At 47.4% G+C, this 15,875-nt stretch overlaps 1 protein-coding gene across 1 annotated transcript in view; it reads left to right on the top strand.

The window, feature by feature from the left end:
- TECTA (tectorin alpha) overlaps positions 1–15,875 on the top strand; it is an 85,828-nt gene that overhangs the window by 24,741 nt on the left and 45,212 nt on the right. Inside the window, exons 8-10 of the mRNA XM_030829024.1 lie at positions 45–637; positions 1,930–2,503; positions 9,720–10,321. Of these exons, the coding sequence (XP_030684884.1) occupies positions 45–637; positions 1,930–2,503; positions 9,720–10,321 (1,769 nt within the window). The remainder of the gene's footprint in view (positions 1–44; positions 638–1,929; positions 2,504–9,719; positions 10,322–15,875) is intronic.

Here is a 15,875-nt window from a genome sequence, read left to right as displayed (position 1 = left end):
GTCCATTCACCTTGTTATCGGCTCTCTTCCTTTCCCCGCGTCAGTGTCCACAGTGCAGTGCCCGAGCTTCAGCCACTACTCCGTGTGCACAAGCAGCTGCCCCGACACATGCTCCGACCTGACGGCCTCGCGGAACTGCGCCACGCCGTGCACGGAGGGCTGCGAGTGCAACGAGGGCTTCGTCCTCAGCACCAGCCAGTGCGTCCCGCTGCACAAGTGCGGCTGCGACTTCGACGGCCACTACTACACCATGGGGGAGTTCTTCTGGGCCACGGCCAACTGCACTGTGCAGTGCCTGTGCGAGGAGGGCGGGGACGTCTACTGCTTCAACAAGACCTGCGGCAGCGGGGAGGTGTGCGCCGTGGAGGACGGCTACCAGGGCTGCTTCCCCAAGCGGGAGACCGTGTGCCTGCTCAGCCAGAACCAGGTGCTGCACACCTTTGATGGCGCCTCCTACGCCTTCCCCTCCGAGTTCTCCTACACCCTCCTGAAGACCTGCCCTGAGCGCCCAGAGTACTTGGAAATCGACATCAACAAGAAGAAGCCCGATGCAGGACCTGCTTGGCTGCGGGGACTTCGGATCCTGGTGGCCGACCAGGAGGTCAAGATAGGAGGCATCGGGGCTTCGGAAGTCAAGGTAAGGCTCCTTGCTCCTTTGGAGGGGTTCCTGGTACGTCCAGCCGGGAGGAGGAGCTCGCCATCCTCTTCAGGTTTGCCTTTCTGCCTCTGCCTATGAGTGGATTTTAGAAAGAAGACGGCTCCAAAGGGGAGCGTTTTCTAATGATCTGCACCAAATAAGACTTATCAGGTGGAGAAATGGCATGCAGCTGGGATTTCTCCAATTAGATAGAGCAGGACTAGCTCTCCGGAATAGCAAATACTTACAGAACACTTACTATGTGCCAAGCACTATTCTAAGCCCCTTATAAGCAGCATCACACTTCATCTTATGATCCTCATTTTACAGATGAGAAAGCTGAGGAGCAGAGGGGCTAAGTAACTTCCACAGGGACACATAACCGTGAAGGGGGATTCACACCCGCCTGGCTGGCTCCAGAATCTGTGCTCTTAACCCTTGCACCCTACTAACTCCCCTACCCGTACATGCCAGTCTGTGTGGGGTGATGTAAGGGGTGACTCCCGCCCCTCTGACTTGCTCTGAAAAACCCATCATTAGGCACCCAGACTCATAGATCCTTAGCTCTAGAAGGAATCTTGAGAATTATCTAGTGCAACTCTTCATTTCACATGAAGATACTTACTAAAAGGGTAAGTGAAGGTCCCACAGCTAATTGTTGCAGAACTGGGATGCAACATGCATTTTATGTCACCTGAAGTCTAGTTTGGAAAACAAAAGCCAACACAGTACTGCCCAAGGAGATAATAAAATACACATCCACAAACTGGAAGGGATGTGTTTTTATTCTCATTGCCACAGTGGCAGAGATTTATTTATTAATAGACTAGCAGGAAGTAGATAGAAGAATGGACAGCTAGATCATTAGAGATATGCTATGTGCCCTCGAGGAGCGGGGACACAGGAAAAGTAAGACTGGAAGAGAAAAGGAGCCAGAAAGGCAGGGAAGGAGGGGAGCTATTTTGAAAGGTACCAAAACAGAGATGCCAGGCAGCAGGAAGGAGCCACGTATCTAAAACGATTTTTCTCACACTTCAGTTTAGTTTGTTTTGGGCTAGCTTTGGGTCCAGAACACACGAATAAACAGCAAATGGGTCTAATCAGGGGAATCCAAAAAGAAGTAAATAAAGAAGCCCATGACAAATCGGTTGGTATCTGTGTGGGTTCCATCAGCTTCTTGACCTCTCTCAAAAGGCTAGCAATAGGGCAGACCGTGTCTTTATCCCACAGCCTAGGAAATGGGAAGTGCTCTGTGTGTCCCTGGAATTGATAAGAATGACTTGATTTTTCAGCTGAACGGCCAGGAAGTGGAATTGCCTTTTTTCCATCCTTCGGGGAAGCTGGAAATTTATCGAAACAAAAACAGTACGACAGTGGAGTCCAAGGGCGTGGTGACTGTCCAGTACTCAGACATAGGTCTGTTGTACATCCGGCTGTCCACCACGTACTTCAATTGCACGGGCGGCTTGTGCGGCTTCTACAATGCCAACGCCAGTGACGAGTTCTGTCTCCCCAACGGCAAGTGCACGGACAACCTGGCAGTGTTCCTGGAAAGCTGGACAACTTTCGAGGAGATCTGCAACGGAGAGTGTGGGGACCTGCTGAAGGCCTGCAACAATGACTCAGAGCTGCTCAAGTTTTATCGAAGCCGCTCCAGGTGCGGCATCATCAACGACCCCTCCAACAGCTCCTTCCTGGAGTGCCATGGGGTGGTGAACGTCACTGCCTACTACCGCACCTGCCTCTTCCGCCTGTGCCAGAGTGGGGGCAATGAGTCAGAGCTCTGTGACTCTGTGGCCCGGTATGCAAGTGCCTGCAAGAATGCCGACGTGGAGGTGGGGCCCTGGCGGACCTATGACTTCTGCCGTAAGTTGGGGTTGGATTCTGGAAGAGGCTTTCTAGGTGGGAAATAGATGCCATACTGGGCCTTACTCAGGACTTCCCTTCCAGGTGGGACTGAGCTCAAGGGTGATGTTAATTACTGTGTATACTTACCCTAGTCTGATGTGTCCTCCCAAAGACTCATCACCCCAAACCAGATAGCTTCTCATCTTTACTTTTGTTCCTAACTGCACAGTACCTCCTCACTGTAGAACAATTAACCATCCTATTTACATGTGGTTTTATCTAGCAGAGGGTAGAGGCACCGTCAAAGGACTAGAAATCTTTGTGATGGCTCTGTAGGTGCCTTCTCCCTTGGCAAAGAAGAGCCCCATTCATTTCAATAGGAAGTGATGGCTAGGGCGCCTTTAGGGCATGGAGATTAGCATGCTCCCCAGGGCAAACCTGACAATGGGTATGAAGAGAGTCCTGTGTTGCTGGCTTTTAATTTTGTCCCAAGAGTATCTGACCCCTCTCAGCAATGCAGTGGCAAGTACTAGTAGTAATTAGAAAACTTGCTGGGAAGACCTGATACATAACACCGTTGGTTATCGGGGAGGCCACAGGCAGAAGTAACATGGCAGAAGGCAGGACCCACTCGTGGAGCGAGAACTGCCTCATCTGGCCTTCAGCACACAACCCTCTCCCACCACAAAGGTGGGCCCCACACCAAAGCCAAGGCCGTCATTAAGATTCCATCCCCGGCCGGGCATGGTGGCTCACGCCTGTAATCCCAGCACTTTGGGAGGCCGAGGCAGGTGGATCACGAGGTCAGGAGATCAAGATCATCCTGGCTAACATGGTGAAACCCTGTCTCTACTAAAAATACAAAAAATTAGCCGGGCGCAGTGGCGGGCGCCTGTAGTCCCAACTATTTGGAAGGCTGAGGCAGGAGAGTCGCTTGTACCTGGGCTGCGTTACTTGCAGTGAGCCGAGATCACGCCACTGCACTCCAGCCTGGGTGACAGAGCAAGACCCCGTCTCAAAAACAAAACAAAAAAAAGGATTCATCCCTGATGGCTATTTATCTGTCCTCCGTTTTTAATTGGCAAAAGTATTTTTTAATTTGAAATAATTTTAGACTTACAGAAAAGTTGCAGGAATAATACAGTCTACCATTCTCTCAGATTCCCTAATCGTTAACATTTTAACACATGTTCTTTCTAATTTTATCTCTGAAAATATACTCACTCTTTTTCTAAACCAGTTGAGAGTAAGTTGCTGTCATTATGCCTGTTTGTACCTAAATATTTCAGCGTGTTTCCTAAGTATAAGAACAGTTATTTGACCATAACATAATCATTAAAATCAGGATATTGCTATTGATAAATACTATTATGTAATCTGAAGACCATGTTCATATTTCGTTAGTGGTTCCAATCATGTCTTTTACAGCCAAAACAAAAACCAAACCCTGGAGTCCAATCCAGGATCACATGTTGCATCTTATCATGATGTCTTTGTAGGCGCCTTTAATCTGGAGTAGGTCCTCAGTCTTTGACTTTCATCGTCTTAGCGTTTTTGAAGAGTACAGGCCAGTTATTTTGCAGACTGTTTCTCAGTTTGAGTTGGCTTATATTTCTTCCCGGTTACATTGAAATTATGCATTTTTGGCAGGAATACCACAAAAGCAATGATGTGTCTTCTCAATGTGTCATATCTGGAGGCCTCTGATGTTGGTTTGTCGCATTACACTGAGCATGATAGATTTGATCGCTTGCTTAAGGTAGTGTCTGTCAGATTTCTCCACGGAAAGTTACTGTTTTTTTTATCGTATAATTAATACATATTTTTCAGGGAAATACTTTAAATTTAGGTAGCTATTCTATTCCTTGAACTTGCATACACTAGATTTAGCATCCAGTGATGATTTTTGCCTGAATCATTTATTACTGTTTGTGAAATGGCAATGTTTTTCTAATTCAATGGCTCCTGCATTTATTAGTTGGCATTCTACTGTAAAGAGATGTCCTTTTCACCCATTTATTTATTTTTATTTGTTTAGATGAGTCATGGATTCCTACTTAACCGATTGTATCTGTTATCATAATTTGTTTTATGCTCAAATTGTTCCATATACGGCCAGTGGGAGTCCCCTCCAGCAGTGGTTTCTGTTGACATTTGCTTCATCATTCGTTGTTTTCCATGAGGCACAGTGTACTCCGGGCTCATCTTGTACTTTCTCTGCTCTAGCCTTGGAGTAGCCATTTCTCCAAGGATCTCTGGTTCCTTCGAGTGGAGTGGAGTGCTGAGGAGATAGGATCTGGGTGTCAGGTGTGCCCATTCTTCCTAGAGTGTCATTGATTCTAGCACTCCTTAGTGGAGAGAGTGCGGAAATGCATGTATGTGCCTATACACACCCTCCATACACATTTTTATGTAGCTAGGTGTGTTGCTCTCTCCTTTTATCTGCCTCTGTCTGTATCTCACCATGAGTTCATACTGAACCTACAATTTCAATCCAATACCACTGAGTTTTCTAGTTTTCCTTTTTTTTAAAATTTTTTTCAGATGGAGTCTCACTCTGTCACCCAGGCTGGAGTGCAGTGGCATGACCTCAGCTCACTGCAACCTCCGCCTCCCCAGGTTCAAGCGATTCTCCTACCTCAGCCTCCCGAGTAGCTGAGATTACAGGCGCCTGCCACTGCACCTGGCTAATTTTTTTTTTTTTTTTTTGTATTTTTAGTAGAGACGGGGGTTTCATCATCTTGGCCAGGCTGGTCTTGAACTTCTGACCTCATGATCCACCCACCTTGGTGTCCTAAAGTGCTGGGATTACAGGAGTGAGCCACCGCGCCCGGCCAGTTTTCCATTTTTTATCTGAGAGTGAGAAACCTGGCCCATTGTATTTCCTCCTAAGTTTGTTTATTTTCTTAGCTTCTTATTTTGAAATAATTTCAAAGCTACATAAGAGAACACCTGTATACTCATTGCCCAGATTAACCTATTAATAACATTTGTTCATTTGTTTTATCATTCCCTCCCTTTCCCTGTGTCTTCCTTCCTCCCTCCCTGCCCTTCATGTGAGAGTGAGTTGCAGACTTCATGCCTCATTACCCGTAAAACTTCAGTATGTATTTCCTTAGAGTAGGGGCATTTATATACATAACCACAGTACAGTTTTCAACCTTAGGAAATTTAACATTGATACAGTAATTTAACATCCGTATTCCAATTTTGTCAGCTGACTGAGCAATGTTCTTTACAGCTCTTTGGGGGTGCCAGGGTGGGGCATTCAGTACAGACCTAATTTAGAATCACACATTGCTTTTCATTGTCATATCTCTTTAGTCTTCTTTAATCTGGAATAATGACTTAGTTTTTCTTTGTCTTTTCTGATATGGGCATTTTTGAAGAACACAGCCTCCATGCTTTTTGAAACAGAATGACCCTCCATAAACAGAATGACCCTCCATTGGGATTGATGTTCCATCCTGAGGAGCTTCAGCTGTGCATCTCCACTCAGCCTCCCGGGCAGGTGCCACGTGGTTTTTCTCGTGGAATCACAGCACACACAGAAGCATGATCTTGTCCAGCCTCCCCTCATTGGTGATGTGCATGTTGATTCCCTGGTCAAGGTGTTGTCAAATGTCTCTGCTGCAGAGTCACTGTGAGCTTTCCCTTGCAACTAATAAGCAACCCGTGGGGAAATACTTAAAGAGTGTACAAATATCCTGTCTGTCAGTCTATCTGTCTGTCTATCAGTCATCTTATCAATCTGGACATGGATGCCTGTTTTTTCCAGTGGTCTATATTTCATCTATATTTCATCTTCCATGTATTAATTATTTTTGGTGTTAAAATTGCTCTGGATTGGCCTGTAGGAGCTCCTTCAAGCTGGCTCCTGTGTCCCTTCAGCATGCCTCTGTCATTTTTTTGAGCACTTTCTTCCTTTTGGCATAACAGGGTGCTTCACGCTCATCTTTTAATCTTCCCTGCCCCGTGCTGGAATCAGCTTGACTCCAAGAAGCCCTGGTGAGTGGGGAGTGTTATTAGAAACCAAGATGTAAGGGAGGTGTCCCCATTGCTGTTGGGGCGTCTTTGCTTTGCCTCTAGGTCCTTTCAACAGACAGAGATGAAAACCAGCACCACACACACACACACAGACACACACACACACACACGCATACATACATATCTTTTTAACTCTGTGATTCTTGACCTTGGGAAATCCAAGGAGCATGTGGAGAGCTTAGCGGTTTTCATCTCAGAAGGGCAGTTGTGTCCCTGGTGAGCCCCCGGGGAGGGACTAATAGCAGATGCTGTGACTCCGAAGCTACCTACAGCAGGAGAGCCTCCACGGTTTCTGTTGGCCACCACATCAGGTGGGACCTTATCATACTTTCCCAAAGTCTTTTTTTCCATCCACCTCCCTATATCCTCTTTTGTCCTATCTCCAGCTTATCCAACACGATCTCTGTTTCTGCTTCCACACTGACCCTCCCAGTTGTATTTCATTCATGCTACAGGATGGCCGAGTCTCCCCCATACCAAATCTGTTCTGTTGCCAGGCCACTTCAGTGCCGTCCTTTTAGACTGCTACCTCCTACCCGGCAGGGGATGTTTCTGAGTTGTTTCTGTGCTGCACGGAGCACAGTTTGGTGGCATCACGTGTGCCAAGTTAGCAGGGCATGATGGTGATATTCCCTGTTTCCCTGCATGTGACAGCTACTGAGAAAAGCTTCTCACTATCCCTCATCTGGGCCAGCAGACCTGGAGGAAGCTCTATCAGTGTCTTTTTTAGGGAAGATGTGGGCAGAAGCAGTCACATGGAACATGGCTTTCTTGGGCTGAGGGCCAGGGCTCCTACTTGAGATGTTCCCCCCAGGATGTCTCATCTAGATCTTGTGTACATGGATCTGGCGAGAAGGACTGGATAGTGCGCACTTGATTCATCAGGCCTCCAAGCACTAAGGGATTAATCTGGTCGGAGTCTTGCATAGTGGGGATTGAACTGGACGACAGCTGTGAATCAGGAACACAGTCTTCTTTGAACCTAGAGAGAGACAACTGCTGCCTCTGTGTTCAGATATTTTTAACTGGCCCTCCTGTCGGCAGAGCCAGGCTGCCCAATTAAATAATTTCACAGAGGCATTCCTGGGCTTAGGGGAAGTTTTATTACTCCACGTCTGTATGTTCCAGACTTTCAGACAAATTCGGACAACACAATAAGTCATAAAATGAGAGCCATTTAAATAAGTCATGTTATTTGCTATCACCATAAATCTGCAGTCAGTGTTAGAACATTCATAATTTAAAGACAAATGTGAAAATCCCTCTATGCAGACATATATAATCAGTGCTGAACTACCCTTCAACTCCAAAGCCGTGTGCTATTGTAGTCAATGGGAGTGGAGACAGTCCTTTAGCCCAGAGGAAAAAATGATTGGCTTTCAGTCCACAGTGCAGAACTGTTGTATCTGTACTTGTGGGCAGAACTATTATTGCCATGCAATTTATTTGTCTGTAATATCCTCCGTGTCCTTGGATTGTAAAACAGTATTAAGGAGTGATGGTATGTATACGAGCCAAAGAAACTTTTAAAGGTGAGATCTTATTTTCCCAGAAGATGGTGGGGACTTTGCCGATCTTTAGATTGCACAGACTTGTAGGAGGCTTCTTCTGTGCTCCTGAGTTCTGTCCCTGCCCCTGGCAAATTGTGACTCATTAAAGTAATAGTGAGAAATGGGAAGTATGCCCACCACTACATGGTGAGTATCCCGTGCTGTTATCATTTTATGTGCTTTTTTTTTTTTCTCCAGACGGAGTCTCACTCTGTCACCCAGGCTGGAGTACAGTGGCGCAATCTCTGCTCACTGCAACCGCCACCTCCCAGGTTCAAGCGATTCTAGTGCCTCAGCCTCCTGAGTAGCTTAGATTACAGGTGTGCACCACCACGCCTGGCTAATTTTTTTTGTATTTTTAGTAGAGATGGGGTTTCACCATGTTGGCCAGGCTGTCTTGAACTCCTGACCTCAGGTGGTCCACCCGCCTCAGCCTCCCAAAGTGCTGGGATTACAAGTGTGTGCTGTGCTTTTGGACCAAGAGACTTGATCTTTCAAGGAAGGCTTCTGGGAAGATGGGTAATTTGAAGTGAGACTTCAAGGATGGGTGGGATTTGGCTTTGTGGGTGGGGGGCTGTCCAGGAAGGGGAAAGTGCATGAGCAAAGGGGCTGCGGGGTGAAGACCTCCTTTGCAGAGAATGATGAGGAGGTGGACGAGGCCAGAGGGCACGAGGAACAGAGAAATGAAAGACAAAGGGAGAGACTACAAGCCAATTTGCAGAGTAAAAATACCTACATATAGCCTGTCTGTGTAATAGAAGGAGGTGCAAAGAGGAGAAAGGGCATACCATTGTTGGAGACCCTCTTGATAGATTAGATTATTAACCCTCAAAACAACCGTGCTAGCTAAATGTGGTTCATACTTAATGAAAGAGGAAACAGAAGCTCTGAAGACGTGAAATAACATCCCAGAGTTAAGTTAGCAGCATCCACAGGTCTCCGTGGTCCCAAAACATACAATGCTCCCTCTCCAGAGTCTTTGAGTCAGTGGACCCAGAGTAAATCTCACTCTGGCACTTACTAGTTAGATTTATTTAAATCACTGAACTTCAGTTTCCTTACCTGTAAGATAAGAATGATAAGATTTACCTTACTTTCCAGGTTGTTGAGATAAGGTACATAAAAGTGCCTAGGACAGTGCCTGGCATGTAGCAGGTGCTCAATTCTGGGTCTTAGACTCAAAACCTTCTATGTGGAAAACTAGGTGCCCTAGCAGAGTGTGTGAATGAAGGGGTGCCACTGGGACTTGCATCTCCCAAATGAGGATGAGTACAGCTCACTGTACTGTGCAAATAAGACCACACACATATATACAGAAGCACACACATGCAATCACACACATGCATACTCACACACGTGCACATGCACACTCACATGCATGCACAGATGTGTGCACACCCATGCACTCATACATACACACATGCACTCACACACATGCATGCACACACACATGCACTCACACACACGCACACACACACACATGCATGCACAAATGCATGCATACACAAACGCATGCATGCACACATGCACATGCACTCACAGACACACATGCACTCATACACACGTGCATGCACACACACTTCTGTCTCTGACTTTTGTCCTTTTCTCAAACCCGTCTTCTCCTTGACCACCTGCAGCACTGGAGTGCCCAGAGAACAGCCACTTTGAGGAGTGTATCACATGTACAGAGACCTGTGAGACCCTTGCCCTGGGCCCCATCTGCGTGGATAGCTGCTCTGAGGGATGTCAGTGTGATGAGGGCTATGCTCTACTGGGCAGCCAGTGTGTCACGCGGAGTGAGTGCGGCTGCAACTTTGAGGGGCACCAACTTGCCACCAATGAGACCTTCTGGGTGGACCTGGACTGCCAGATCTTCTGCTATTGCAATGGCACAGACAACAGCGTCCACTGTGAGACCATTCCCTGCAAGGATGATGAGTACTGCATGGAGGAGGGTGGCCTGTACTACTGCCAAGCCCGCACCGACGCCTCCTGCATCGTCTCAGGCTACGGCCACTACCTCACCTTTGATGGCTTCCCCTTTGACTTCCAGACCAGCTGCCCACTCATCCTATGCACTACAGGAAGCAGGCCGAGCTCAGACTCTTTCCCCAAGTTTGTTGTCACAGCCAAGAATGAGGACCGGGACCCGTCACTGGCCTTGTGGGTTAAGCAGGTGGACGTGACCATGTTTGGCTACAGCATCGTGATCCACCGAGCTTACAAGCACACCGTGCTGGTGAGTAGTCACGAGGCCCCCTCAAAGGGGGAATCGTGGAGACATCAGGATGCGGTCAGCAAGCCAGGCTGCAGCTGAATCAGGCAGGTCCGGAATCCAAAGAAAATCATAGTATATTAAAACAGAGAGAGGCCCTAGATTTTCCGTTGCTTCATCTTACAGAGAAGGAAACAGAGGCTCAGAGAAAAAAATGATTTGCCCAAGTCACATACACCAAGTTAGGAGGCAGAGCCAGCTCTGGAAGCAGTGCCTTTCATATGGCAGCAGAGCATGTTGGAGAGAGCACAGACCGAGGTTAGCATCCCTGCTTGGTGGCTGCTGTGTGACCACAGGCAGTCACTTAACCTCCTAGCTTGGCCACTCCATCTGGAAAAGAAACACCTACCTTGCACAGACTAGGCCTCCCTAACTGATGCTATTGTCCTTGTCCACCCACTTCCCTTTTTTGAGATCAGGGTGATATTCACCTGTTCTGGCCTCCCTCCATCTCTCCTGGTCTCCCTTTTGGCTCCCACGGGATCTGTGAGTTCATGAGTCTCACATGCATTTGGAGGACTTGGGGCTCCCCTACAATCCCTTTACTCACTTGGGCTTCAACTCCCTGTTTCTAAGCTTCTCACCCTTTTCACCCAAAGAGCACTTCCTTGACCACAAAGACAGGAGCAGCGGGGCGGAGGAGCTCTGTGCCCTCCTCGCCTGACCTGCAGACATCAGCTCCAGCCACAGGCCCAGCCGTTCTTTCTCCAGGGTCCTGCTGTGCACATGACTTGAAATGCTAACGATTAAGCCAGCAGCCTCTGCTTTAGCATTTTAGGGAGCTGATTTAGGGTGTTTGCCTTCTTGACATTATTATCACAGGTCTGTGTCATAATTTTTCTATCTCTAAAGACACTCCTTTTCATCTTGTATACATTCTCTTAAAAATTCTGAGCTATACTGAACTGAACTATCTAAACCTAACTAAAGAGTTCCCTGGGCAGCTATACTGACTTCTTTTCCTGCCTCAGGATTTCCTCAACTTCCTTCTCAGACAAAGAGAGATTCCCAGGCCTCTTTAATTATCTTTCATGTTTATTGAAATTCTACCTTTTTATCATCTAAGGGAGCAATTTCACTGTGTCGTCCTCTTCCCTTGCTTGCACACCACAAACCTAAATCCCAGTTGTTTTCCTCTCTGCTCCTCCTAACAGTTTATTCCAGTAGCCATTATTACATTCATCAGGCTGTATTTTTCGTGATCTTCATGTCTAAAGTGCTCTCACCTCTAATCATGGGCTTAAGGGCAGGAACCATACATACCTAATTCATCTTTATGTTGAATGAATGGGCAGCCCCCTGCACCTAGTGACACTCGAAACACTGGTCAAATGAATGAATGAGGCTGAGCACGGTGGCTCACGCCTGTAATCCCAGCATTTTGGGAGGCCAAGGCAGGTGGATCACAAGGTCAAGAGTTCAAGACCAGCCTGGCCAAGATGGTGAAAGCCCGTCTCTATTAAAAATACAAAAATTAGCCAGGTGTGGTGGCAGGCACCTGTAATCCCAGCTACTCGGGAGGCTGAGGCAGAGAATTGCTTAAACCCGGGAGGCGGAGATTGCAGTGAGGCGAGATTGCGCCATTGTACTCCAGCCTGGACGACAGAACAAGACTCTGTCAGAGGAAAAAAAAAAAATGAATGAATGAAATGACACAATAACCGCTTTCTTCCAGGGTTCCCGTGATTTTGTCACAGTGCTAGTTACTGCTTCAATGATCTGAGAGGTTACATTGCCACTGAGGCAAGTTAGGAGTGTGTCAGAGGCTTGGCTTTTAGGCACATAAGATTTCTAGATGTTTGGATAGTCAAAGCTACCCATTACAACAACTTCCCTCTATCCATTTTCATCTTACGTTAAAACAAATATATCAATCGTTTTGCCCGCGTTGCTTGCATCGTATTTGTCCTTTACTCTTTGTTTCCTTATGCGATATCTTTCCACCCTTAGATTTAGGTGTTTTCATGCAGTTACTTATCTCCCTGATATTCGGTGCTCTTCTGCCTTTCTGCCTTTCACGTTTTTCTTTTCTTTTAAAATGTAATCTGTTCATGGGTCCTGTCTCATCTAGTTTATGATGAATTGTGTTTTCTGCCTTGTGTTACACACACTCTGCATTTAGGTACCACGACATCTGAGGCTACGCATGTTGGTTTCAGACATCCTCCCAGTTCTTTTCATGTATAGACTGTGGGGTCCTGAGTAGTGCTCACCTACTCTTTTTTCTTGCTGCCCTTCCCTCTCCTTCACAGTAACCCACTCCCCACTGTCTCTACCTTCCCTTTCCCTCTACTTTAGGGTTAAGCCCCCAGTGGGTTATCTCCTTCCAGGCATGTGCTCTGCCCCAATCTCACAAAATGCACTTATTGCTAAAGTCCCAAGCCCGGAGAACCACACAGCTGACTTCTTCCTCACAGAGAGATGGAGAGGGGAGGTGTGAATTTGTTTATTAAGGGCTGCCATAATGAAATACCACATACTGGGTGGCCTAAAACAACAGAAACTCGTTCTCTTACAGTTCTGGAGGCTGTAAGTCCAATGTCAAGGTGGCAGCAGGTTCACACTCCCCATGAGGTCCTGGGGAAGCACCACCCCCTGCCTCTCTTCTAGCTTCTGGCGGCTGTGGGCAATCCTCAATGTTCCTCACCTTGTGGCAGCATAAACTCCAGCCTCTGCCTCCGCCTTTACATGGCCTCTTTCCCTCTGTGTCCCCTGTTTTCTCTGTGTCCAAATGTCCTTCTCCCTTTAAGTACACTGTTCGTTGGAGTTAGCCCCACCTAATCCAGTGTGACCTCATCTTAACTTGATTACATCTACAAACCCCCATTTCCAAGTAAGTGCATTCACAGGTACTGGGGGTTAAGGCCTCAACATTTCTTTTGGGGGGACACAGTGTAACCCACAATAGGGGGTCATTGGAGACAATGAGCATCAAGGAGAAATGGATTAAAGAGGTAGGGGGACTCCTTGCTCGGGCACTTGTTTCTGAGTCACTGAGATGTCCTAAGTGCGCAAGTTGGAAACAGAGTATACAGCTTTCAAACTCTTGAAAGAAGACCAAGTTCAGGGCGCATCGAGGGTTCTTTTCTTCTGAGACGTGGAGGCTAGATTTAACAGTTACTTCAGATTATTAAAATGCATTGCGGGATCTGCTTATTCAATGATTTGCATTTGCTTTCCCATGATGTTATTATTAGTCATCATCTCTCCCTCAGCCCGAAGAATAATGGCCATCAGGATGACAGTGTGAAATGAAGTGCTGGGTAAAACACAGCCCAGAGTGCAGGTCACTGCTGGGGCCCTCAGAAATGGAGGGTGATAAGAAAGTGCTTCCTTGGGACACAGGGTCCTTCTATGACTCTGACCTTTCCCTGCATTGAGCAGCACCACAGGACATGGGAAAATCCACTAAGCCAAGAGAAGCTAGAAATAAATGTGCTATCTCTAGACCAGACAGGGTAGGGTGGTGAGCTGCAGAAGGTGAGGCACTCCTGGGAGCACCGCCATAGCCCATCTCAGCCATCCACAGCCAGAGCTCAACAGAGACTGCCTCGCTCCTGCCCCCACTCTCAGGCTTCATCGCAGCCAAGTCTGACATGGTTCAGGCCAACAGGGAGGTTTTCAGGGCTCTAGTAGCCTGTGTCTTTATCACTTATTGCCAGTCAGGTGGCCATCAGAGAAAAGTGGGGTTTTGAGCATCACTCTGACTTGGTTTAGTATCATGAGCTTGTATTGATGCCTATTCTCTACCAAGTCCTGGGGGTAGAAAAATGAATCAAACCTGGCCTCTGTCCTAAGAGAGCTTAGAGTCTCGTGCAAGAGACAGACATTAGCAGTTAATATCCATGTAACATGAAGTGCTGCAAAAATGTTGCTCATGGAGGGCGTGAGAGCACAGAGGAGGGGTTACCTAAATCAGCCAGGGGAACCTTAGGGAAAGCTTCCTGGAAGAGGAGACCTAGAGCTGAGGCCTTGAGGATTACCCTTGCCAGGCCAGGAATGAGGTGAGGGTGTCTAGGAAAAGGAAATATTGGTGAAGACTCAAGGTGGGTAGTAAACTGAGGGATGCTGGGAGACTTTGCCGTAGAAGACGTTGCTGGAGAACTAGGTCAAGGTCTGTTGTTTAAAGGAAAACTCTCTCCAAAAACTCGAATATGTGGTCTTATTTCCAATACTTAAATATTTGAAATACACTTTCCCCCACTCCTCCCATACCTTCTCATCGTCTTCTGCGACTTCCTCCTCCAGCCATCAAGCCTGTTGCCATTCTAGCCTCTCTCTTTTCCTCTGACCTCCTGCCTCTGAGCTCCCTCTTTTCCTCCATTTCTCACTCACAGAGAGAGAGGACGGGCAGTGGTGCCAGGGTGGAGGCAGCATGCGTGGGGTTTCTGAGACACAGAGAAGCCGAGCCTGTCTGAGTCGAGGGTGTTCCTTTCTCAGGGCTCTCCTTGGCAATGGCAGAATTTGCAAGCCTTTTAGCTTCATCCAATTATATTGCCTCCCCAAGGCATTGCCTCCTGAGTGACATCAGGTAGCCAAGAATATGGAATGCAAGGTAACTTAGGAAGAAAAGCCAGCTGGCACCGATCGGCCTCTGAGTGCAAGGCTTTTACTTTATTCACTGTGAGCTTTCAGGACAGATCAGAGTCTCCATGGCCTGATCTCGCTCCTCCTCTAACCCTCCATGTACCCTGTCACTTAAATGACTGTCACTGCATCCTCTCCACCTCCTCCCTTCCAGGTGCCGAGAATGAGCCATCTCTTCTCCTCCCATGGCCGCTCTCCCTGTGCCACCTCTTTGTTGCCTTCCCTGGGATCTTGGCCCTCTGTCGTCTCTCCCTTCTGTGTCTTTCTACAGGGTCCTTCTCTTCAACTCACAAACATGCTCATTCTCAAACAAGCCTTGCCCCCAATTCCCCACTCGCTTCAATCCAATCTCTCTCCTTCCCTTTCTGGCCAGACTCCTTAAGAGCATCATCTCTGCTTCTGAATCTCCTGTTTGTTACTTTATTTGCTATTTGCTTCTGCAATCCAAATTCTGGCCTCATCTTCCTACTTAAATTCTCTTAGTAAGATTGCTGATGTTTTTGTTTTACAAAACGAATGGGTATTTTGCGGGCATTATCTCATGGGCCTCTTTGCCATGCGTGTATTGGATACAAGGCCCTTCATGATCCGGGCCCTCCCCACCTGTCCATTTTCATCTCCCACCACTCCCAAGGCCACACTCTATGCCCCAGCATCACTAAATTGCTGTAATTATTCATATTTATCAGGATATTTTCCCCTTATCTACCTGGGCCTTTGCTGGGGCTGAGCCCTTTACTTGGAATTCCCTTGTCTTCACTCCCACTCCTCCTTGACTGGCCAACCCCTCCTCCTTCTTTGAGACCGCATGTGGGCATTGTCTTCTGCAGGCAGCCCTGATCTTGTGCCCAGGCTGAGGCTGGTGCCTGTGCATCTGTTTACCTCTATCATTGCTTTTATCACATGATATTGTTATCTGTCTGTGTACTTG

Source organism: Nomascus leucogenys, chromosome 15 (assembly GCF_006542625.1).
Source record: "Nomascus leucogenys isolate Asia chromosome 15, Asia_NLE_v1, whole genome shotgun sequence".
NCBI classification, from domain to species: Eukaryota; Metazoa; Chordata; class Mammalia; order Primates; family Hylobatidae; genus Nomascus; species Nomascus leucogenys.
The sequence above is the reverse complement of the archived record's forward strand: the minus strand, read 5'-3'. Positions and strand labels throughout refer to the sequence as shown.